This window comes from Hippocampus bargibanti, linkage group LG04 (genome assembly GCF_051943395.1).
Source record: "Hippocampus bargibanti isolate YZ-2025 linkage group LG04, ASM5194339v1, whole genome shotgun sequence".
In the NCBI taxonomy this organism is placed as follows: domain Eukaryota; kingdom Metazoa; phylum Chordata; class Actinopteri; order Syngnathiformes; family Syngnathidae; genus Hippocampus; species Hippocampus bargibanti.
The window spans coordinates 28,895,308-28,919,052 of record NC_142737.1 but is presented as its reverse complement, the minus strand read 5'-3'; the positions used below and the strand labels follow the sequence as shown (position 1 = coordinate 28,919,052).

Sequence of the window (23,745 nt, the reverse complement as noted above, 5' to 3'; positions counted from 1 at the left end):
AGGTTGTATGTGAGACTGAGCCGACACACGTTGGGACTAACACACTAGGTGATTCACATGGTAAGTCACCGTTTAGCAATCCTTCAATCTAAAATCACATTTTCAAAATCATCTTGATGAGTGTGTGTCTAAGCCAAAAATCTGACTCCCCAGGACAGCGCAGATCAATTCACTTATCCTCACACTGGGCGTTTGTGCTGGTCAACGACTCACTAGACTTTTCCAGGGCAGAGACCTCATGCAGAAGTCAGTTTAGCTTACTCGCCAACTTAGACCAGTTCGAGGTCCGAGAAGGGTCATTGGACTTACTGCGTCAGGCCGGACACCAGTCACACGTTTGGATCAACAATCCTTCCAATTTACCATCCGAGCCTTTTCCCCTGTCCAAGCAGTGTGAGTGAGCTCAGTGGCACAGTACAATTGGTATACCTGCTGCAAATTTGCAATATAGTAAAATGAATTCTTTGTCTTGATTTAGATTTGCAGTTCTCAGCTCTAAACTTCCCCAAAACATCCAGAGAAGGCTTTGCTCGTGTGAATAGGCCCTTCCCCGCTCTGTCATCAGTCAGTGTTTGTGTTCGTATTCAGTGGGACCCAGAATGGAATGAAGTGTCTACCATCTTCTCCTATGCTGCACGTGTTTTTACCAATGAATTTTTACTACGAGGTCATGGTGATATGCAGGGACGGATCCTCTTGGCACTCATCGTCCATGGGAAACACCTTCCATATAAAGCCTGTTTCCCAAACGATGGTGGATGGCATCACATTTGTGTCACCTGGACCAGCAGTCTGTGGGCCATCTACGTGGATGGCGAAAGGAAGGACGAGGGATCAAGCTCAGACACTTCTCGAGACATCCATGCCGACGGGATACTTATTCTGGGCCAGGACCAAGACTCATTTGGAGGGAATTTCACTGAACCTTTTTTTGGAAATATTACTGATTTAAATGTCTGGAACATTTCTCTGGAAAGCCGTCACATCCGTGCCTTGAATAGATGCTCGGCAACGAATCAGTTCACGCTTTTCAGTTGGAACCTTGATCATCTGACCAATCACCCGGCCGTGAAGGAAGTCCGGGCTCTTCTGTTTTGTCCAGGTATGCCACGTTTTGTACTGCATGGATTTTCAAATGTCTTTTTGCATTTACAGTGGGACCTTGTCTTACGAACTTAATTGGTTCCCAGACAGAGTGTGTAAGGAGAAAAGTGTGTATCCCAAAAAATAATTTCCCATAGGAAACCATTAAAATGAGAATAATCCGTTCCCAGGTCCCCATAAAACATAATTTTCTACTTTCTACTTTTCTAACCCTTAAAACTACACAAAATATACATTATTTTATATATAATAAATTTGCTATAGTATTATGATTAAAGAAATAAACTGTACTATACAATAAAGTAATTTTATTTACCTTTGTGATGGTTGTTAATGGCTTGATGGAATGGAGTGTCCAGTTTCCTCAGCATTAAACACTTGATGAGGAACATAGGCTTCTTTCACCATCTTGAGGAATGATTCCTTGTAGGTGCTTTCTCTGTGATAATTGTATCTAGTTCTTCATCAATTGTGATCTGTTTATCTGGGTTGATAGCTTTTTGCATCAAGTGTACAGATGACTTGTGCGAGTTAATTGTGGAGCCTGATTGATGGGGTATTTTAACCTTCCAGTCTACACTCTGATTTTGAACTATCAGAGTTGAAATGGGTCCAAATTTCACTGTTTTTTATCCATTTTACTTGTTTTTTTCACTTTTGTTTTTTTTTTTTGTTTCAAGCTCTGTCCTCTCCCTTTTGTGTGTGTATTTTCTCACTCTCCCTCTGTCTGCCTGTCTCTTTAACGTTTAACCCCCCCCCCATCCCCCCACTGCTGGGTTCTTGACAAATTATGTGGCCTTCGTTCGCGAACGACACATAACTCATTGTGGCAGCTCCGTGTATATCCCGAATGCCAAGGTAAAATTTTCATAAATGTAACGTTCGTAAACCGAAAAGTTCGTAAACCAAGGGGTTCGTAAACCGATGTTTGACTGTACTGTATGTATTTGTTCCCGTTTCGCCATAATTGTCACATCATGGTGTGGTAGTGTACTGGCCATTCAGAGGCTTTTGAGTTCACGTCTGTGTGGTTTCAATGCTACATTTCCCATCGCCTTGAATCTCAGAGTAAATAGTTGTCTGTTTATATATCGACACTGAGATCGCATGGTGGCAGTCCACATTGACCAGTGTTGTTTGGATTTGGCTCATTATCTCTTTCACAGTGGTTGGTCAGAAGTCTTGATTGGATTGGATTGGATTTGCCTTTATTAGTCTCGTAGTGGAGAAATTTACATTTCACAGCAGCAATGTTATGAAAGGAATGAAAATAGAAAAACACAATGTTTTGATGTTTTTTATGAATGAACCACACAAACATTTTTAGTACCTGCAAATCACAATATTATTCAGAAATATCTCATTATTCATTCCATCTCAACTATGAAAATGGATGATTCTGATAGTCAACAGGCACATCGATTCAGTGTTCAATATGGGCCTCAATGGCCTCATTTTGTCTTGTTCAAGACAATTTCTTTGTCTTTTCTCCCACTTACTTTTCATGTTCTGCACCGTGACTGTGATCATTGGTGATGTGTTACTACTGACCACAGGATTTTTATCTTGCACCTATACAGACAAAGGGCATTTAAAACACCAATGCAATCCATGTATATACATGTGTGTTTCTGTACATTATGAAAGTTTTACGTGGCACAATCCCACAAAACAAAGTGATGTGAAGCGACTAAGAAGACATTCTCGACTATCTTTAAGGAATTTTACACACAGCTCAATGGAAAAAAATGTGAATGCTGCATTTTACTCGTGAACACAGGCAGGGGTCTAGGGTGGCCTGTAGAGCCTTTGGGTGAGGGGTTGCAGGGATATATTAGAATACGTAGAACAAATTACCGTATTTTCCGCACTATAAAGCGCACCGGATAATAAAGTGCACCTCTAATATAGTATAATTTATTAAAAAAAAACTTTTCCATCTAGAAGGCTCACCATATTATCAGGAGCTATGGTAGAGGCTGGGGTTATGTTATGCATCCATGAGACGGATGGAATGACAAAACAGCCAGATAGTCAGATGCTGAACATACACACGTGAAAATCTGCAGTCACCCCATCCCTATTATAAATACACACAGCCACCTTGCAGCATATATGCAATTGCATATGAGATGAGATGAGCTAACCTTTATTTGCCTCGCCTTGGAAAAATTCCAACTGTTTAGCAGCAAAGTTATGAAAGAAAAAGAAATGGAAACAGAATAAGTCGAAAAACTAAATCTAGGAGCTGCTGGAACGGCAGTCTCTTTCACGGCACCATCTTGAAGTTAAAACAACAATAAAAAAAACATAACAAATACAATGACAACACAAAAGACAATGACAGTTATTCAATCATATGCACTTCACTGCACCCTCTTTGTTGTATAAAGCAGTTATAGATGAAAGAGAAGAGGTTGAAAGTGTCCTTTTCACCAATGGATCAGGGATGTCTTGCTGAAAATGCAATCATGTCTGCTAGAAGCTAAATGTTGAAAGGAAACCAGAAGCTGCAGCATCCATTGACGAAAAGAGATTCAGGAAGACTCACATCTTCCGTCTCACGTAATCCGCTTCAATTTCGGCGCTCCTTTCTTCTCATCATCGTCGGATCCTCCAGCCATCGATGAGAAGGTTTCTTCAGGCGTCATCTGTACTTCTTTGAAGGTGTCGGATATTTCGCTTCTTATCCAAGAGGCGAACTAAAATCATTGGCATATTATCACAATGTAACACACTGTTCCCGTCGAATGAAGAGGGAGTTTCTTTGGTTGGCACTACTACGGGCTTCTGTGTGGAATCCAGAACGTTGTTATTAATCAACCGTTAACGTAATGTAGTAGTCCAAATTTTAATGTATTTTTTTTCATCTGGTTCAGAAATACTCAGTTGAAGGAGGTCCACAAGTGGTAAATAAGAATTATTCCTCGCTCTTTCTCCCTCTCTCTTCTACTCCCCCACCCTCCCAACTTCAACTGCAACTTCAATTAACTGTGCCCACCGAGTGTTGAAATGATTTTCATTACAAATCCAAATGAAATGAATTCAGTCATTCACATAGAACCACAATAGTGTACCAACCTTTGGCGGGGCAGATTAAAAAGACCAATGGGCCGGATCCGGCCCATCGGTTTGCCCATCCCTGCTGTAAACAGTATCAGATTTAACATGCATACATGTTTTTGGTTTTACAGGTTAGGTTTATCCTAAATTAAAGGAAAACAAAACATAAATTACTGTGAAAGACAGTTAATCTCTTGATTTAGCTCACCATTTAGCTTGTAGAAGACGCAAACATTCCACCATGACGTCCCTGATCGACTGGTGAAAAGGACGCTTTGATCATCTCCTCTTTCATCTAGAACTGCTTCATGTAACAAAGAGGGTACACAAAATGTTTGACTGTCTGTGATTTCCTGTTGTCATATTATTCGTTATTCAGTTTTGTTGTTTTGACTTCAAAATGGCGATGCGAGAGTAGCCTTTCCAACATCTAGTGTATTTTGTTTTGCTACTTTCATGCCTTTCCTCTTCCTTTCCTAATGTTGCTGCTGTGAAATATAAATGTATCCACTGCGAGACTCATGAAGGTAAATCCAATCCATTCCAATTTAGTAAACACATCGGCTTGCAGGTTCACTATAACAAAATTCTGTAGCATTAACATAAATCAGTAAATCATAAATACATTTCAACAACAATGCAAATGTGGTTTTATCACTTCAACATTGCAAATTTCATGAAAGAATGATATGCAGAGCGGCCCGGTAGTTGAGTGGTTAGCACAACGGCTTCACAGTGCAGCGGTCGCTGGTTCACGTCCCGGTCCGGCCTCCCTGTATGGAGTTTGCGCATGTTCTCCCCGGACCCGCATGGGTTTTCTCCGGGTCCTCCGGTTTCCTCCCACACTCCAAAAACATGCATGGCAGGCAGACTGGCAACACCAAATTGTCCCTAGGTGTGAGTGTGAGAGTGACTGTTGTTCGTCTTTGTGCGCCCTGCCTACTTAGGCAACATAGGATTAGTAATACTGATGAGGTGATATTGGAGGAAGTGGGGCAATCAGGCCATTCGTTAGTCAGGACAATAGGAACAATCAGTGGAGCCGCAGGGATTAGTCATCTGCTCCCCCGAACCTGAGAGCAGGGACCTATCATACCAGAGTCCGGTACTGTCATGTCTGGACAGTAGGGATATACGTATATTTAGGGCTTAAACTACCAGTAAAAATTTAGTTTGCTCACTAAGTTTCTTGGATAAGAAGCGAAACGTCTGATACCTTCACAGAAGTACAGATGACGGCTGAAGAAACCTTTTCATCGAGAGATACGGCCATACTAATTCTAAATGATCAAAAACATGCTTCACACACATACACATGCACACAAAAACACACATTTTCCCAGCTCCTTCCAGGAGCTGGTGATGGCTGATTACCAGCTGGACTCAGAATACTGTTTTTATCGGCCCAAAACAAAAGCATGCTGTTCTATGATGTTTTATTGTTACTTCTTTGTTATTTAAATTCCACTCTTTCAACATTATCTTTGGCAACTGAAAAGTGACAAACCTATGTCTACAAAGAATATACAGTAGAAAGTGTGAATTCTTCAAATGGAAGGTTTTAATAAGCGGTCAGAAAATTACAAGAAAACAGCAAACAGAACTTATTTCCATTTCACTCCCAATGCAGCTCAGGGGTAATCTTTTGTGATTGTTCGCTATGGTAAAGGATGCACACATAAGGCAGGGTTTAAAGAGTTTGATGGTTCTCTTTATTTGTAAGTAGGTTCGTTGTCAGATCTCCCAGGCAGCTGACGCGCAGAGCTTGATCGTGGCGTGGAGTCGAGAAGGTCGTGCCATGAGCTGGGCGTGCCTGTGTGGGTCTTTGCAAGTCTCTTTGAGTCTGTGAGTCCGAGATGAGTCTGAGATGATTCTGCCCCGTGGTTCGCCCAATCTCTCTGTCCTGCGACAGCTCCTTTTATACCATTTTCAAGCGTGTGCTATGCGTCAGGGTGAGACGCACATCAAGGGGATCAAGGAATTGAAAGACATGAAAGGGTTGAAAGGCACACTTCGAAATCATACACATGTGTGACGCCACAGGGCTCCCCTCCTGGATCCGAAATCGGTGAAAGCGATGAAGGAAAAAGAAATAAAAACAAAAGTCATTCTGCGACATGGTGAGGCCAGGTGAGATGACGGTCACCGGGCATGGCAGGCGTCGGTGGGGTGGTTGCGGAGGAAGTTTCGTGATGCCTGAAGTCGTTGTACGGGAGCACGGCAAAGAGTGCTCTACGACTGCCAGTTTGAGTCGATCGATGAGGGATTGTGAGGACGAAGAAGTGTGGGGTTGGTCATGCTGCCGGGCACAGACAGGCCGGTCATCGGCGACGGTCGCGTTGACCGCGCTGCCCTGGCGCTCTGCAGGACGCTGTGGAAGCACGCTGACGTCGGCGGCCGAGTTCGCAATGAAGTGTCTTCCCGAAGTCCGATCGTGGACATAAGCGATGTCCGACGATGTCCGATCGTGGACATATACGATGTCCGATCGTGGACATAAGCGATGTCCGACGATGTCCGATCGTGGACATATACGATGTCCGATCGTGGACATAAGCGATGTCCGACGATGTCCGATCATGGACATATACGATGCAGCTAGTTGCAGAGTCGCCAGGTGAATTGGACGATGTTGGCCATCAGGGTGCGACAGGTTTCACGGTGGGGTCAGGGCGCCCACGGGTGGTGGCGGCCCATCGGGAGCTCGGCCCGAGGGGTCTTGCTGTGAAGGTGCCGGGATCACGGGCGGCTGGGAAATCTGGTTCCTTCCATTTGGAGAGTTGATTGGGCTGAGGAGGAGGGAAAAAAATCCTTCTGGCTCTCTCGCCAATAAAGAGTTTGATGGTTCTCTTTATTTGTAAGTAGGTTCGTTGTCAGATCTCCCAGGCAGGTGATGCGCAGAGCTTGATTGCAGCGTGGAGTCAAGCACGTCGTGCTGTGAAACTCCGTGCGATGCTGAGCAGGTCTCTGCGAGCGGTGTGTCTGTCTGGGTCTGAGGCCAAGATGAGTCTGAGATGATTCTGCCCCGTGGTTCGCCCAATCTCTCTGTCCTGCGACAGCTCCTTTTATACCATTTTCAAGCGTGTGCTATGCGTCAGGGTGAGACGCACATCAAGGGGATCAAGGAATTGAAAGACATGAAAGGGTTGAAAGGCACACTTCGAAATCATACACATGTGTGACGCCACAGGGCTCCCCTCCTGGATCCGAAATCGGTGAAAGCGATGAAGGAAAAAGAAATAAAAACAAAAGTCATTCTGCGACATGGTGAGGCCAGGTGAGATGACGGTCACCGGGCATGGCAGGCGTCGGTGGGGTGGTTGCGGAGGAAGTTTCGTGATGCCTGAAGTCGTTGTACGGGAGCACGGCAAAGAGTGCTCTACGACTGCCAGTTTGAGTCGATCGATGAGGGATTGTGAGGACGAAGAAGTGTGGGGTTGGTCATGCTGCCGGGCACAGACAGGCCGGTCATCGGCGACGGTCGCGTTGACCGCGCTGCCCTGGCGCTCTGCAGGACGCTGTGGAAGCACGCTGACGTCGGCGGCCGAGTTCGCAATGAAGTGTCTTCCCGAAGTCCGATCGTGGACATAAGCGATGTCCGACGATGTCCGATCGTGGACATATACGATGTCCGATCGTGGACATAAGCGATGTCCGACGATGTCCGATCGTGGACATATACGATGTCCGATCGTGGACATAAGCGATGTCCGACGATGTCCGATCATGGACATATACGATGCAGCTAGTTGCAGAGTCGCCAGGTGAATTGGACGATGTTGGCCATCAGGGTGCGACAGGTTTCACGGTGGGGTCAGGGCGCCCACGGGTGGTGGCGGCCCATCGGGAGCTCGGCCCGAGGGGTCTTGCTGTGAAGGTGCCGGGATCACGGGCGGCTGGGAAATCTGGTTCCTTCCATTTGGAGAGTTGATTGGGCTGAGGAGGAGGGAAAAAAATCCTTCTGGCTCTCTCGCCAATAAAGAGTTTGATGGTTCTCTTTATTTGTAAGTAGGTTCGTTGTCAGATCTCCCAGGCAGGTGATGCGCAGAGCTTGATTGCAGCGTGGAGTCAAGCACGTCGTGCTGTGAAACTCCGTGCGATGCTGAGCAGGTCTCTGCGAGCGGTGTGTCTGTCTGGGTCTGAGGCCAAGATGAGTCTGAGATGATTCTAAAGAGTTTGATGGTTCTCTTTATTTGTAAGTAGGTTTGTTGTCAGATCTCCCAGGCAGGTGACGCGCAGAGCTTGATCGTGGCGTGGAGTCGAGAAGGTCGTGCCATGAGCTGGGCATGCCTGTGCGGGTCTTTGCAAGTCTCTTTGAGTCTGTGAGTCCGAGATGAGTCTGAGATGATTCTGCCCCGTGGTTCGCCCAATCTCTCTGTCCTGCGACAGCTCCTTTTATACCATTTTCAAGCGTGTGCTATGCGTCAGGGTGAGACGCACATCAAGGGGATCAAGGAATTGAAAGACATGAAAGGGTTGAAAGGCGCACTTCAAAATCATACACACATGTGACGCCACAGGGCTCCCCTCCTGGATCCGGAGTCGGTGAAAGCGATGAAGGAAAAAGAAATAAAAACAAAAGTCATTCTGCGACATGGTGAGGCCAGGCAAGATGACGGTCACCGGGCATGGCAGGCGTCGGTGGGGTGGTTGCGGAGGAAGTTTCGTGGTGCCTGAAGTCGTTGTACGGGAGCACGGTGAAGAGTGCTCTACGACTGCCAGTTTGAGTCGATCGATGAGGGATTGTGAGGACGAAGAAGCGTGGGGTTGGTCATGCTGCCGGGCACGGACAGGCCGGTCATCGGTCGCGTTGATCGCGCTGCCCTGGCGCTCTGCAGGACGCTGTGGAAGCACGTTGACGTCGGCGGCCGAGTTGGCCATGAAGCGTCTTCCCGAAGTCCGATCGTGGACATAAGCGATGTCCGACGATGTCCGATCGTGGACATATACGATGTCCGATCGTGGACATAAGCGATGTCCGACGATGTCCGATCGTGGACATATAAGATGCAGCTAGTTGCAGAGTCGCCAGGCGAATTGGACGATGTTGGCCATCAGGGTGCGACAGGTTTCACGGTGGGGTTGGGGCGCCCACGGGTGGTGGCGGCCCATTGGGAGCTCGACCCGAGGGGTCTTGCTGTGAAGGTGCCGGGATCACGGGCGGCTGGGAAATCTGGTTCTTTCCATTTGGAGAGTTGATTGGGCTGAGGAGGAGGGAAAAAAATCCTCCTGGCTCTCTCGCCAATAAAGAGTTTGATGGTTCTCTTTATTTGTAAGTAGGTTCGTTGTCAGATCTCCCAGGCAGGTGATGCCTGAAGATTGCGGCGTGGAGTCGAGCAAGTCGTGCTGTGAAACTCCGTGCGATGCTGAGCAGGTCTCTGCGAGCGGTGTGTCTGTCTGGGTCTGAGGCCGAGATGCGTCTGAGATGATTCTGCCCCGTGGTTCGCCCAATCTCTCTGTCCCGCGACAGCTCCTTTTATACCATTTTCAAGCGTGTGCTATGCGTCAGGGTGAAACGCACATCAAGGAGATCAAGGAATTGAAAGACATGAAAGGGTTGAAAGGCGCACTTCAAAATCATACACACGTGTGACGCCACATGTTCATCAATGTTCATTCAAGGTTTCAAATGTTTGCCAACAATTTTAGTTTTTTTGAAAGCACATTTTGAACATGTTGACAAAAGCAACACAAATCCTCAATACCGGCTGAATACTTATGTATATTCAGGGCAGCTCGCCAGTCCAGTAGTTATAGTTAGTGCATTAACCTCAAAGTGTGAGTTTAATTCCGGCTCTGGCCTTCCCACTGCAAGTTCTCCCTATGCCTGAGTGTTTTTTTTTTTTTTTTCAGGTACTGGGGTTTCCTCCCACAATACCAAAACTCGCCTGGCAGGTTAATTTAACACTGTAAATTGCCTTTAGGAAAGATTTTGAGTGTGAATGGTTGTTCATCTGCGTATGACCTGTGATTGGCTAGACATACCCTTCATGGGGTCCCCTTCCTACTGCCCAAAGATAGCAGTGGTATGCCCTGTGACCAATAAGAGGGTGAAAAGATCAGAAAATATATGGCTGGAAGGATTTATTTATGTTTTTATATTTTTGTGTGTCTGTCAATTTATTTGTATTGATGTCACATTTCGGTTTATGACCAATGGGTGGCACTGTATGGCCCCGCCTGCAGCAGCACAGGCATTGGTCATTTTCATCAGTGGCAGTTAAAAGGACTCCCAGCACGACCATTTTGTGTTGGATCATTGTTTTGTTTCACCTTGTCAGGTTTCTTTCATGTTGTCATGTTTTAATTATGGTTTTGTTTAATACTTTGGACCATTCTGTTCTGATGACTTTGTTGTTTGGAATTTTGTTGCTGCTGACTTTATTTTATACAATATGTCAAATACACCCTGATGCCCCTCTTGCCTGCTTTTTTGGGGTCCTCTACCACCTTGCAAATCGTGACAGTTTATGCATTTTTATAATGTATTTATTTGTTTGTTTAGACTGAACTGAAAGTTATGTGTCAGTGGTGCTTGAGCGCCTACTCTACTGACTAGCCCCCCACTTAGTAGTAATTGGAGGAGGAATACTGGTGTTAGCAGTAGCAGTGGCTTCAGTAATCATTGCTCAAACCTGGCGACTATTTCAGGGTACATCCTACATAACGGTCAAAGTCAACCAAGATGGTTGCATTATAACCGTGACCTTTGTGATGGAGTCCTCATAGATGAAGAATGAATTAGGCTAACAGTTTGCTTATCTGCGTTTGGTAAAACTATTAGAAGATTTTAAAATCTTGTCATTTTACCGTGGTTGACAGGGAGATATGTACATTACATCTACACATCGATGAGAAGGTTTCTTCAGCCGTCATCTGTACAAAAGTGAAGGTTTCGGACGTTTCGCCTCCTATCCAAGAGGCTTCGTCAGCGAACTAAAGTCTGACTGGTCGTATCGGCCCCATTTATATATCCCTAATGTCCAGACCTGGTGGCGCCGGACCCAGCTATGATAGGTCCCTACTCTCAGGTTGGGGGAGGCGCGGGACCCCCCCCTGTGGCCCCACTGATTGTACCTACATTCCTGACTAACGATTGGCCTATTACACCCACTCCCCCCGGTATCACCTCATCAGCATAACGACCCTCATCAGCATTGCGAAAGTTGCCTAACCTGTTTTGCCTGAGCAGGCTATTGTATGAACGATCCAAATTGAACCTCACACCACCAGACCGGTTAAATGAAGGATTTTGTTGTTTTATAAGAATCGCCTCTTTTACCCCCCTTTCAAACCATCTATGTTCTTTCGCTAAGATTTTAACCTCATTGTCGTCAAATGAGTGGTTAGTAGCTTTTAGGTGCAAATGTACTGCCGATTGAGGCCCACTAGTATTATCCCTGCGATGTTGATAAAGTCTTTTTTTGAGAATTTGTTGAGTCTCCCCAATGTACTGCTCTTTACAATTTTCATTCTTACAATGTATGGAATAAACTACATTACTTTGTTTTTCATTTGGTAGCCTATCTTTTGGATGCACTAATTTTTGCCTTAACGTGTTTATCGGTTTGAAATAAGTAGGAATTTTATGTTGCCAAAGGACTCTTTGTAATTTTTCAGAAACTCCTGCAATGTACGGTACTGCTACTCCTCTCCTTTTAGAATCTTGAGAATTATTGGTTTCGTTCGCTATTCTTTCTTTCTGACATTTGTTGAATGACCACTGAGGGTACCCACAGTTAGTGAGTGCTCTCCTGATATGTACATCTACACATTCCGTTTGAGGAATTTTGCAGCAGTGGAAGGTGCAGCTTGATTCCTAATTGATTGTCAATTGGTTTCACATCACAATTGTAGCCTCAGTGACATCCCTGTGTTGACTACAAAGATTGTCCTCGTAAAATATTAAATAGGTTTCCATCTGTGCTTGTCTTCAATTTTTTTTTTTTTCCTAACCTAACCGTTTGCTCGGGAGAATATTTTGGAGGAATCTGTAGCCTTCAGTAACTTACTGTAGATCTGAGGGTTGGTGGAGAAAAAAGGCAAATAAAATAAAGATTGAACAGAGTACACATTATAGCACATTATTATAGCACATAATAGCACATTATTTACACTTCAGCAAGACCCAATGTATTCAACAGGGCTCACGTGCACACAAACACACATTATTTGGCATTCATGGGTAGCTGCTTCCGATTAAAGAGCTACCATGCCCAATGGAAGTAAATTGGGGATCAGTGCCCTTCCCAATCACACTTTGCTTCGACAGTGGAATCCATGACTTGGCCTGCTCATCAATCAGTGATTTGGATTATTATTCGATCCAAACAATCGGCCATCTGACTAATTAGATTATGTTGTGTGTTTACCTATTGGTTATCATTTAAGATTAGCAAAGGTGAAATTACTGAATACGATGATAGGAGCTGGGCAGAGTTCAACAGCTGTGGAAAACGGCATGCCTGGTCCCAGTGGCCAAGATCGCCTACCCGAAGAAGCTCAACAGCTACAGACCGGTGGTGCTAGCGTCTCACCTGATGAAGACGCTGGAGAGACTTGTCCTCGTCCACCTGCGACCGCTGGTGAGCTCATCACTGGACCCGCTGCAGATTGCATACCAGCCCAGCATCGGTGTGGAGGACATCATCATATACCTCCTCCATTCAGCGCTATTGCACCTGAACAATGCTGGGAGCACTGTGGAGATCACGTTCTTCGATTTCTCCAGTTCCTTAAACACCATTCAGCCCAACCCACTCGGGGCAAGCTGCGGCATGCCACAGTGGACCACCTTCTCACATGATGGATTACAGATTACCTCACAAACTCCTCCTACAAGTGCCTGGGTATTCTTCTCAAATATAGACCGGACTGGTCGACAAACACGGATGCCCTGATCAAAAAGGGACAGAGTCACCTGTTCCTACTCAGGAAACTGAGACCTTTTGAGGTTCGGGGGTAACTCATTAAGACCTTCTTTGACTCTGTGGTCGCTTCAGCCATCCACTATGGAATTGTTTGCTGGTCAGGCAGCATGACCACCAGGGGCAGAAAAAGACTGGAGCGCCTGGTGAAGAGGGCTTTTTCTGTCCTTGGCTGCTTCCTGGACTCTCTGGAGGAGGTGGGCAACAGACGGATGCTAGCAAAACTAAAAGCTATGATAGACAGCCCCTCCCATCCCTTTCTGCCCACCCTGACAGCACTGGGTAACTCCTTCAGCCAGAGACTGTTACACCTGCACTGCAAGGAGAAATACCTCCGCCCGTTCCTACCGACTGCTGTCAGGCCTCCTAATAAACACGTGGGGAAAAAAAAACTGGACTCACACATTGTAAATAGCACAGCCACCTGATGTCGAGTCATCCAGTTACATATATCCAACATGCTTTTTATATTTACCTATATTTCGATACTTTTCTCGATGTACAGTTCTTTTTTATGAAACTTTTTGTGCAGTTGTAAATTTTAGTTCTACTGACATTTTCTTAATATACTTTCAATATTACCTTTCAATTTTGCTGCTGTAGATTGCAAATTTACCCATCATGAACTATTAAAGGCTTTCGGATTGTGATTCCGATTCTGATAATCAGAATACTGAACTATATTTCATGAATGTAAAACCTCACAGTTACAGTATTGTTTTTAAGGACTGTTTTATAAACAGTTAAAATACAGAATGTGGGTCTGAGCCCCTTTTTTCACCAGACAATTAGTCCTGCTGACAAGCTGACCTTTTTTCAAGATGCTGCATAATTGCAGTATTAATTGAATGTTTTTGGATTCTTCTGCATTGAGACAAATGTATTTATTGTTTTGGAAAACCGACAGTTCTCCTCTCACTCAAGTTTTAAGATGTTTTGTTGGAAACTCTTTTCTTGTCTGACTGTTCCATTGCATTTGTGTGTCTTGTGAACAGCAAAAAACCAGCAGATGGCGGTGCAAGGCTGCAGAACGCTGCAGGTCCGGTCAGATCAGCACCCTATCATGAGTCTTTTGGACTGCTCTGAGCCCCTATTCTTTATCTGCGTGAGTAGCAGAGGTATGACTTATTTTAACATGCGATTGGACCTCCACAAGTAAACGTGGAATGGAAACAAAAAAATGACCAATTTGTCAACCACTAATCACAAATATCCCATACTCTCGTTTGGAGGTGAAACAGAGTCCCCCAACCTAGTCTAATGACAACTGAGAAGTTTATACATTTTAGATCTTAATGTTTCACATATATTTATTTGTTCTTAAAATCCAGATCAACCCTAAATTCTTACTTACCAGTTAATCATGAATATTTAATCACAAACAGGTTATTTGCTGGAAGTCAGTAACCTCCACAATTCGGCCTGATTACTGAAGACTAAAATGGATAAAAATGGCAAGTAGAGCAAGAAACATTTTGCAGAAATAATTTAACAGATTAATTGCAAGAAAATGTAACAGGTTATTTGTCATCAATGTTCTATTGGCAATCTATCGATTGATGTCTTTTTCTTTATGCAAAGGCAAACACAATGTAAAACAAAAAAAAAATCTATTATCAGTTCAATGTCATTTTTTTCCCAATATTATAACTGGAACAAGAAATACACAGATCGAGGTGCTGGAGTGAAGATGTAAATATTGCACATTTCAACACATCATTATAGGTTACACTTTCTACTTGTATATTCTGCATACCCAAAAGTAATAACGATTGACGACATTATGAGGATATTGATGCTGTTTCAAAATAACAACAAGAGTCACACAATTTAATAATATAGAAATGGTGAGGTTAGCCTAAGCTACATTTACAATATCTACTAACGAGACATTAAAAGAGTGTGTTAGACATTGTACACATTGTGTGTGCTGAGAAATACCCACTGCGCCCCCTCATATGTATGAGGGTATGTACCCTAAAGTGAAAACGGGCCACCACCAAGAGCCAAGGCAGTTCAGCTTCCATTTAGTCCATATGTTTCGAACATAAAATCTCCTTAAAGCTTAAGCTTTGCTGCATGTTTTTCAGAGCAGACCTTTCCCACTCAAAAAAGAGCAGATCTCCCCAATTTCACTGCTTGTTCTTGGACTGTATTTGCACATGTTCCCTCTCAATGTAAAAGACCCACACACAGTTCAATCTCATTTTGGTTTGAGGAGTGGACGGATCACATTCTTTGCCTGGTTGTTTTACCATGGTAAAGGATTTGCATTTGTGTCAAAAATTGTCGCTGCACTATTATTGTTATTGACCAGAGAACATGCACAAGTACTGCCAGTGCCGTGTTTGGCTGCGGAGTGTCATTCCAACGTATTATGTGATTGGCTGCACGGATACCATTCACTTGCTGAATTACACAATACATTGATAAGCTCTCAGTCGTACAGGAGTCGTCCATCGATGAAAAGGTTTCTTCGGCTGTCATCTTTACTTCTTTGAAGGTGTCGGACGTTTCGCTTCTTATCCAAGAATCTTCGTCAGCAAACTATAGTCTTACTGGTAGTTTAGGCCCTATATATATCCCTACTGTCCAGGCATGGCGGTGCCGTACTCTCCTATGATAGGTCCCTGCTCTCAGGTTGGATGGAGCAGAGTACTACTCCCTGCAGCCCCACTGACAGTTCATATTGTTCTGACTAACGACTGGCCTGATTGTCCCACTTCGACTAGTATCACGTCATCAGTATTACTAATCCTATGTTGCCTAAGCAGGCTATTGTATAATCCTTCCAAACTGAACCTCACCCCACCAAACCGGTTCAATGAAGGATTTAGTTGTTTTATGAAAATCCCTTCTTTTACTCCCCTTTCAAACCATCTTGTTCTTTCGCTAAGATTTTAACCTCATTGTCGTCAAATGAGTGGTTGCTAGCTTTTAGGTGCATATGTACTGCCGATTGAGGCCCACTAGTATTATCCCTGCGATGTTGATAAAGTCTTTTTTTTTGTTAGTCAGAACAATAGGAACTATCCGTGGGGCTGCAGGGAGTAGTACTCTGCTCCCCCCAACCTGAGAGCTGGGACCTATCATAGCAGAGTCCGGCACCGCCATGTCTGGACAGTAGGGATATATATATAGGGCCTAAACTACCAGTAAGACTAGTTTGTTGACAAAGTTTCTTGGATAAGAAGCGAAACGTTCGACACCTTCAAAGAAGTACAGATGACGGCTGAAGGAACCTTTTCATCTATCTATCTATCTATCTATCTATCTATCTATCTATCTATCTATCTATCTATCTATCTATCTATCTATCTATCTATCTATCTATCTATCTATCTATCTATCTATCTATCTATCTATCTATCTATCTATATATATATGTGTGTGTGTGTGTGTGTGTGTGTGTGTGTGTGTGTGTGTGTGTGTGTGTGTGTGTGTGTGTGTGTATGTGTGGGGGGGGGGGGTGTGTGTGTGTGTGTGTGTGTGTGTGTGTGTGTGTGTGTGTGTGTGTGTGTGTGTGTGTGTGTGTGTGTGTGTGTGCTGAGAATGTGCGAACAGTGCATATTTTTGAGGGAACATTGCATCCCCGGCAAAAGTAAATCTAAATTAAGGATACCTTTCGGCGCTTTGCCTCAAACATTCACTTGTTTGGAAGGAGTTACCTCGCTGCTGCTGCTCTCAACGAGCACTACATGAATATAATTTCAGGCTATAGACCGCACAGGCATACAACTTGGATAATTTCCCACAGCAAACCTAACTACTTTTAAAATATACAGTTGTATTGTATATGATATGTATCCAATGCATGTCGCACCACAGAGGGCCTGTCCTCAGAGGCAAGTTTCTATTACGGGAGACCATATAAAAGTCAAATTACATTCAAATTAAAACTGACAAACAGACAGGGAACCATGTTGGAATAGTTTTAGCCACTACTCTGAGAGAGAAAGAGAGAGAGAGAGAGAGAGAGAGAGAGAGAGAGAGAGAGAGAGAGAGAGAGAGAGAGAGAGAGAGAGAGAGAGAGAGCTAAAAAGGGCAAAAGGGCAGTTTAAGAACATCGTCTAGTATTCAAGACAAAAGGCTGTCTCCCAACAAGGGTCCCACAACAGCAGGAGGATAGTTCACTCAGGCACCTCGCAAAGGCTTGGAGGTAATAATTAATTTCCTCGCCAGTCCATCAACAGCAAAGCGTATAGAAGGCAGATTGAATTTGCCTCTTAGCATTGAAAGTGCACGAGGCTCACGAGGAACACCTGAGGTAGCCCAGCTCCTTGTCACACTACCATGCAGCTGTAACTGAGCAAAATGTGGAGTAAACACCAGCACAAAGCGCCCAGTGAGCAAAGGGCTTAAAATTGGAGAGCAACCAAATTATATTTTGTGGCAAACAAAATCCCACACTGCACCATACAAGCGCAAGCTGCAGACACGCTCATGTCTGCCAACTGCAAGCTGGAAGGAGAGGAAGAGAAAGAGGAAGTTCCAACCAGGTGTATTTATAGGCAGACATCCTGTAAATCAGGGGTGTCAAAGTCATTTTTTGCCGCGGGCCACATTGTAGTTATGGTTTCCTCTCAAGGGCCGTTATGAATTTGGGGAACCCATTAGAATGTTTAAATCCCTTCAAATATTACATATAGAGCACACAGCAAATTAATGAATAACTCGTTTTCAAATCTGAAGTCAAGAATAATGACTTTTATTGTGGTTGACATCCAAAAATATGAAATTTTGGCTCAGATTTTAGCAATCATCATGGAATTTAACAAGTTTGATTTGCTTTCGCGGGCCGAAAAAATGATGTGGCGGGCCGGATTTGGCCCGCGGGCCTTGACTTTGACACCTGTGCTGTAAATGATGACCACCATGCAGCCCTGCCCGTGATGTAGGAAGTGTGACTCCCTATCCTATATGTTATTTATTTATTCATTTTATTACTATATTACTAAATTAAATGATTTGTCCTTTTTACCCTAGTCGTAACAGGCCTCACAGCTTCCAAAAGGTTTATTTTTTGACTCATGTGTCCGCATAATGAAGTCTTGAGGAATGTCTTGAGGAACGTCTCTGACGGATATCATTTTTGGCTTGTGTCTTTCTTATTGTCGAGTCGTGAACGATGACCTTGTCACAATTTTCAAGGTGGGTCGGGCGTGGGACTGGGTCGCCGGTGTTTTCACCGATTGCCCTCTCCCCTGCCTTACCCCGCTCTCCGTATATCTACACAGGTAACATTATATTTACGACCGGTGCGAGTTACGACCACCCGTACTTACGACCACGACCGCCAGACCCTTTTTTTAACATTCTACGGCTGGGACGGCGAGGGTTCCAGCCCAACAACGCTGTTGAGATCTGCAGCGTGTTTGCGATTCATTTGGTAGGATAAAGACTTGAGATGGCCCTTCTTGTTTAGATTGAACAAGTAGGATGTTTATTTGCCGGAGCACAGAGAGCAACTGCTTCTCTCAGCATTGTATAAGAACGATTTTTTATCGCTGTCAAAGGACCATATGTAGCGTTGTGGCTGCGTTGCCAGATCTGCTCAACATTCAGCATGCCTCATTTATCTTAACAGAGAATATTACAGCATTGCACAAAATGAGGATACAGAATAACTGTTTCTTCATAAACTCGTAAGACAATTTTGGCCAGCCAGCGCGTGATGGTGTTGCATCTGTCACAATGGCATCGGCGGGGGGAAGTGTCCACTGACGGCGAGGCGGATGGGCGTCGGCGCTCGTGTCGAGGGTTCCGCCGACGCCAGCCAGGGCGAAAGCCGAGGCGGGTCAAAGTACCGCTAACATTCGACTGTTTCATCAATGATATTGTTTCATTGCAAATTAGAATCATGGCAGAACCCTTTCTCTTGACAAAGGCGAATCCTTCGGTTCATTCAGCTGAAGCGTATGATACTCGTCTTCTTTTTTTACTCATCCGCTTATTCAAAAGAGGGCGTTTACCTGTTTCGACATCAACGGCACCTCCTGTAAGTCAGTATCAGCCAATCAAATTGCGCGAGCCAGATGCAATCATCTAATGAGCCATTTATGGCTCGGGAGCCATATGTTCCGGCCCTCTGTTAAATCAACTGTTGCTTGCTCAGAACCGACTGAATATTATTGACCTACACTACGTCATCAAGAGCATGTTAACATGGGTTTCGTGTTAGTATAAAAGGCCAGTGTCGAAGTTATGTTCACTCACTTTTTTATGTTTACTCTCAACTCTACACACGTTTTGATTAGCCTTGGTTTTTGTTCAAGAAAATAAAGCAAACGTTTTTGGATCAACAATGACAGACTTGTCCTTTTGTTGTCATTAATGATCAAGCAAAGGAATGCGTCAGAAATCTTCATGCCTTGCTGAAGTAGCGGCAAGCGGAACTGAGCTTCCTGCTACATTCAGAAAAGTTGTTGCTCCACGCTTTACTGTTTTCCGCATGCTGCTCAGTGTTTATGTCAACCTGTCATGTCAGGGTGAGTAATGGAGCCCAGATAGCTCAAAATCGCTAATAAATTCACCTTAAGTAAAACAGCAATAAAATCAAACCCATTGCACATTTTAAAAATCGAATTGTACAAGTGTGAACAATAACAATAACCGGACACTCACATTCCAGACTTTTATCTCAAAATTCTGCATTTAATGTGAATATTCTAACTTTAATGTATGAATTCAGAGATAAAAGTGAGAATCATGCCAATTTTATTTGTTTTGTCTTTGTTGGCACTAATCATCTTCCGTACATTTTAAATAAATATAAACAAATCCATGGTAGCCTTTTAATCAATCTCTTCTGCCATTGCATTTATTTTCCACATGGTGGTGCAATGGAACAAATGAAGCTACTTGTTGACTCACTGAAAGCCACTGTGGTGATTTGAGGACCATTGTGATGCGTTCCAGTTTCTAGGTGTTGCTGAGGACCAAAGGAAACTGAAAATTAAATACTGTACAACAAAACTGACGAGACAATGAGAAACGAATGGGTTGGTAGACCCAAGTGTCTGGACCGACAACAACAACTGACCAAAACCTAACAAGGAAACAGACAGACACAAGGAAAACATGACAATCCATCCACCCATCCATTTTGTGACCAGCATATCCTCACAAGGGGTGAGGGGGTGCTGAAGCCTATCCCAACTGTCTTGGGGCAGCAGGCAGGGTACAACCTGAACTGGTTTCCAGCGAATCGCACAGCACACATTGACAACCACCCTCACTCATACTCACATCTACAAAATTAAATGTTCCTTTAACGTTCCACATATATTTTTTGGAATATGGGAGGAAACCAGAGTGCCTAGTGAAAACACAGGCAGGAAAGGAGAGACCATGCAAATTCCACACAGGAAAGTCACAAAATCAATCCTTGCACCTCTGCATTGCAAGGCTTATGCACAAAACTGACGTGAAAAAAACCAAGATGTAATTCAAATAAACAAAAATAGACAAGACATCACCCCGTATGCTTGTTCATTTAAGTAATTTAGAATTTTTAGCATCAGCTAAAATATTGACACAGCACAACACTGCACTAACACCGTATTTTGGTTGTTTTTATTGTTATTTGACCCAGAACGCTACTTGAGGATGAAACAGATCAGTGATTCCCAAAGCTCACAACCCACTGCTTTTATGAGTCAACTTATGAAACTTTCCAATAACAGCCAGGTAGGCAACACACACATTTCTACCTCTTCATTTTTCCTTCTCTTTTTCCCTCCATGACAATATTTATTTATTGTTCAAAACAGTTCCATGTTTTGAGCAATACATACAAACTCGAATTCCAATGAAGTTGGGATGTGATCGAAAACATAATTAAAATAATGGAATGAAATGATTTGAAAACATTGTGCAAAGACATGATATTTCAGTTCCAAACAAAACAATATTTGTTTTTAATGTAATGTCAAATGTTGTCAATTTATTTGGTTGTTTAGTTATGTGCTTTCTATGTATGGTGGCAGCAAAATACAAGAAAAGTGGACAGAAGCTCAAAAAGACCTGTTTGGATAATTCCACAGGTGACCAGGTTCATTGGAAATGTGTCATGACTGGGCATTAAAACTGTATTCCCAAAAGGCTCAGTTTTTCAACACTAAGGAATTTGAAATGAGGATAGTACATCACACTGTTGAATGGATTAATTTGAAAACCCTTCAGGGTTTAGTCACGTAAAAACGTGAATAATGGACGATGAAAAAGCACTGAGAATAAACCGTGCATTTCTATAGTTTCTTGATTGTAGCAAAGTTAATGTTATTGGCCTCTTTTGTAGTGTTTTATTATATGCACAGTATTATGATAATAGCCTATTTATACTGTGCTATATCCCTCTTATATGTTTGTCTACGAATGGATATCCATAAATGTATAATCAACTAATACAGCAATTGCCTTTATACATAAACATTCTTCATCAACAGAATTCACACTTTTCTATCAGAACAAGCTATGTGCCATCTGTTATGTTATGAGACATTTCCAAGACCTAACCATGTGCTAACCGCTGTTACTGACATGGAAGAAAACAGCAAGCTAATATCTCCTCTCAGGTAGTCCTGGGACAGCAGTCATCGGGGCTTACCACCTTGTCCGAAGCTTCCGTCTTGCTGGACGTGTCTGTCCAAGCTCTGCAGGACACAAGGCAGGAGGGACTTCAGCCAACGGACATGGTTTCCCTCATCCAATTGCTGTCTCAAGCAGCGGATATCCCCTCTCAGTTTCTTGACTCCACCAACCACACCAAGGAGAGCATCCAGCAGTTAAGCCAGCACTTTATCAGCCTGGCCGACAGCGTCATGAGCCAGGACAACGCCTTCAAGTGGCAGGCCATTAAGGAGGTAGCATCAATTGATTTGAATGTTCTTATCCAATCATTGCCCTGCTGCAATTTTGGCTCCCCTTTGTAACATTTTATCTGGGAGTGCATGTCTCACTGCTGCTAATGTCAACATTCATCTTCAGAGTTGGGCGAGTTACTTCATACATTTCATGATACTTCTTGCATGAGAAAGTAATGTGTTTCTTTCCAATATAACTGTCACGGTGCTGCAGACCCGAAAAAGCAGGAGAAGGGGGAACAGGATGAAGTCAACGAATTGCATTAATAAAACATAGAAAACTAAATAGTAAACAAACAAAGTTCTGGAACTAAAAATAATCCAAAGAAGCAACTCAAAAATCTTGACTGAAGCAAAAACAAAAACAAAAGACAACACCAAAAAAACTTACAGAACCATGACAGAACAAGCAAACACGACAGTATCAATCAGTGACCCAACAGCAGTCCTTTTACTGCATGCACATGTATACTACTACTATTGATGCAATGACCAACCCGTGTGCCACCCTACAGTGCCACCTGTTGGTAACAAACAGAAACGTGACATGAATCCTCACTCAAGGTACTGACTGATCGCAGAATTCCCATACCTGTCAACCTTGGCTAATGGCTGCCCTAATAAATGATTACAATTTGCGTATAAAAGTTGTAGTACGCCATACATTATTTGAAATGATAACAAACAAACAAATAAACGCAAACACAAGCGGACATGCAGTTTACCGCACATGCGCACATTATGCTTTCATAATCGACCGTACGCATATAGAAAAACATACCTTAGCTTTCTCTGAATCCGGGAACATTGATTTTAATAAATCAGAGAAGTGATCCGCAGAATGTAGCCACAAGGGGGCACAAGCCAGTGTCTTATTGTGCCGGTCCCAAGCCCGGATAAATACAGAGGGTTGTGTCAGGAAGGGCATCCGAAGTAAATTTTTTTTGCCAAAACAATTATGCGAATCAAACCTCTGAATCCCATACCGGATCGGTCCAGGCCCGGGTTAACAACGGCCGCCATTGGTACTGTTGACCTTCAGGGTGCCAGTGGAAAATGGACTACTGTTGGTCGAAGAAGGAGAGGAGGGAGGTGTGCCCGGAGGAAAAGAGAGAAATGGAACGCCAAGAGTATAAAACTAAAAGTAGGAACTTTGAACGTAGGAACAATGACAGGTAAAGGTAGAGAGCTGGTTGACATGATGCAGAGAAGGAAGGTAGACATACTGTGTGTCCAGGAGACCAGGTGGAAAGGGATCAAGGCTAGAAGCTTCGGGTCAGGGTTTAAGTTGTTCTATCATGGTGAAGACAGAAAGAGAAATGGAGTTGGGGTTATCTTAAAAGAGGAGTTTGTTAGGAATGTCTTAGAAGTAAAAAGAGTATCAGATAGAATGATGAGTCTGAAGCTAGAAATTGAAGGCGTAATGTTCAATGTTGTTTGTGGGTATGCCCCACAAGTAGGATGTGAGCTGGCGGAGAAGGAGAAATTTTGGCTGGACTTTGATGAAGTCATACAGAACATCCCGAGAAGTGAGAGGGTTGCAATTGGTGGAGACTTCAATGGACATGTTGGCGCAGGAAACAAAGATGAGGAGGAGGTGATGGACAGGTTTGGACTCCAGATGAGGAACGCCGAAGGACAGATGGTGGTTAACTTTGCTAAGAGAATGGAAATGGCTATTGTGAATACTTTCTTTCAGAAGAGACAGGAACATCGGGTAACCTACAAGAGTGGAGGCAGAAGTACACAGGTAGACTACATTTTGTGTCAACGACGCCATCTAAAGG

General features: G+C 43.7%; 1 protein-coding gene across 2 annotated transcripts in view; it reads left to right on the top strand.

Annotated features, from left to right (window-relative positions):
• Nucleotides 1-23,745, top strand: part of adgrd2 (adhesion G protein-coupled receptor D2) — a 68,448-nt gene that overhangs the window by 608 nt on the left and 44,095 nt on the right. For both annotated transcript variants that reach the window (XM_088995030.1, XM_088995029.1), the window contains exons 3-8: nt 3-60; nt 154-393; nt 479-1,102; nt 14,090-14,212; nt 20,689-20,783; nt 21,671-21,958. In XM_088995030.1, the coding sequence (XP_088851156.1) occupies nt 3-60; nt 154-393; nt 479-1,102; nt 14,090-14,212; nt 20,689-20,783; nt 21,671-21,958 (1,428 nt within the window). The remainder of the gene's footprint in view (nt 1-2; nt 61-153; nt 394-478; nt 1,103-14,089; nt 14,213-20,688; nt 20,784-21,670; nt 21,959-23,745) is intronic.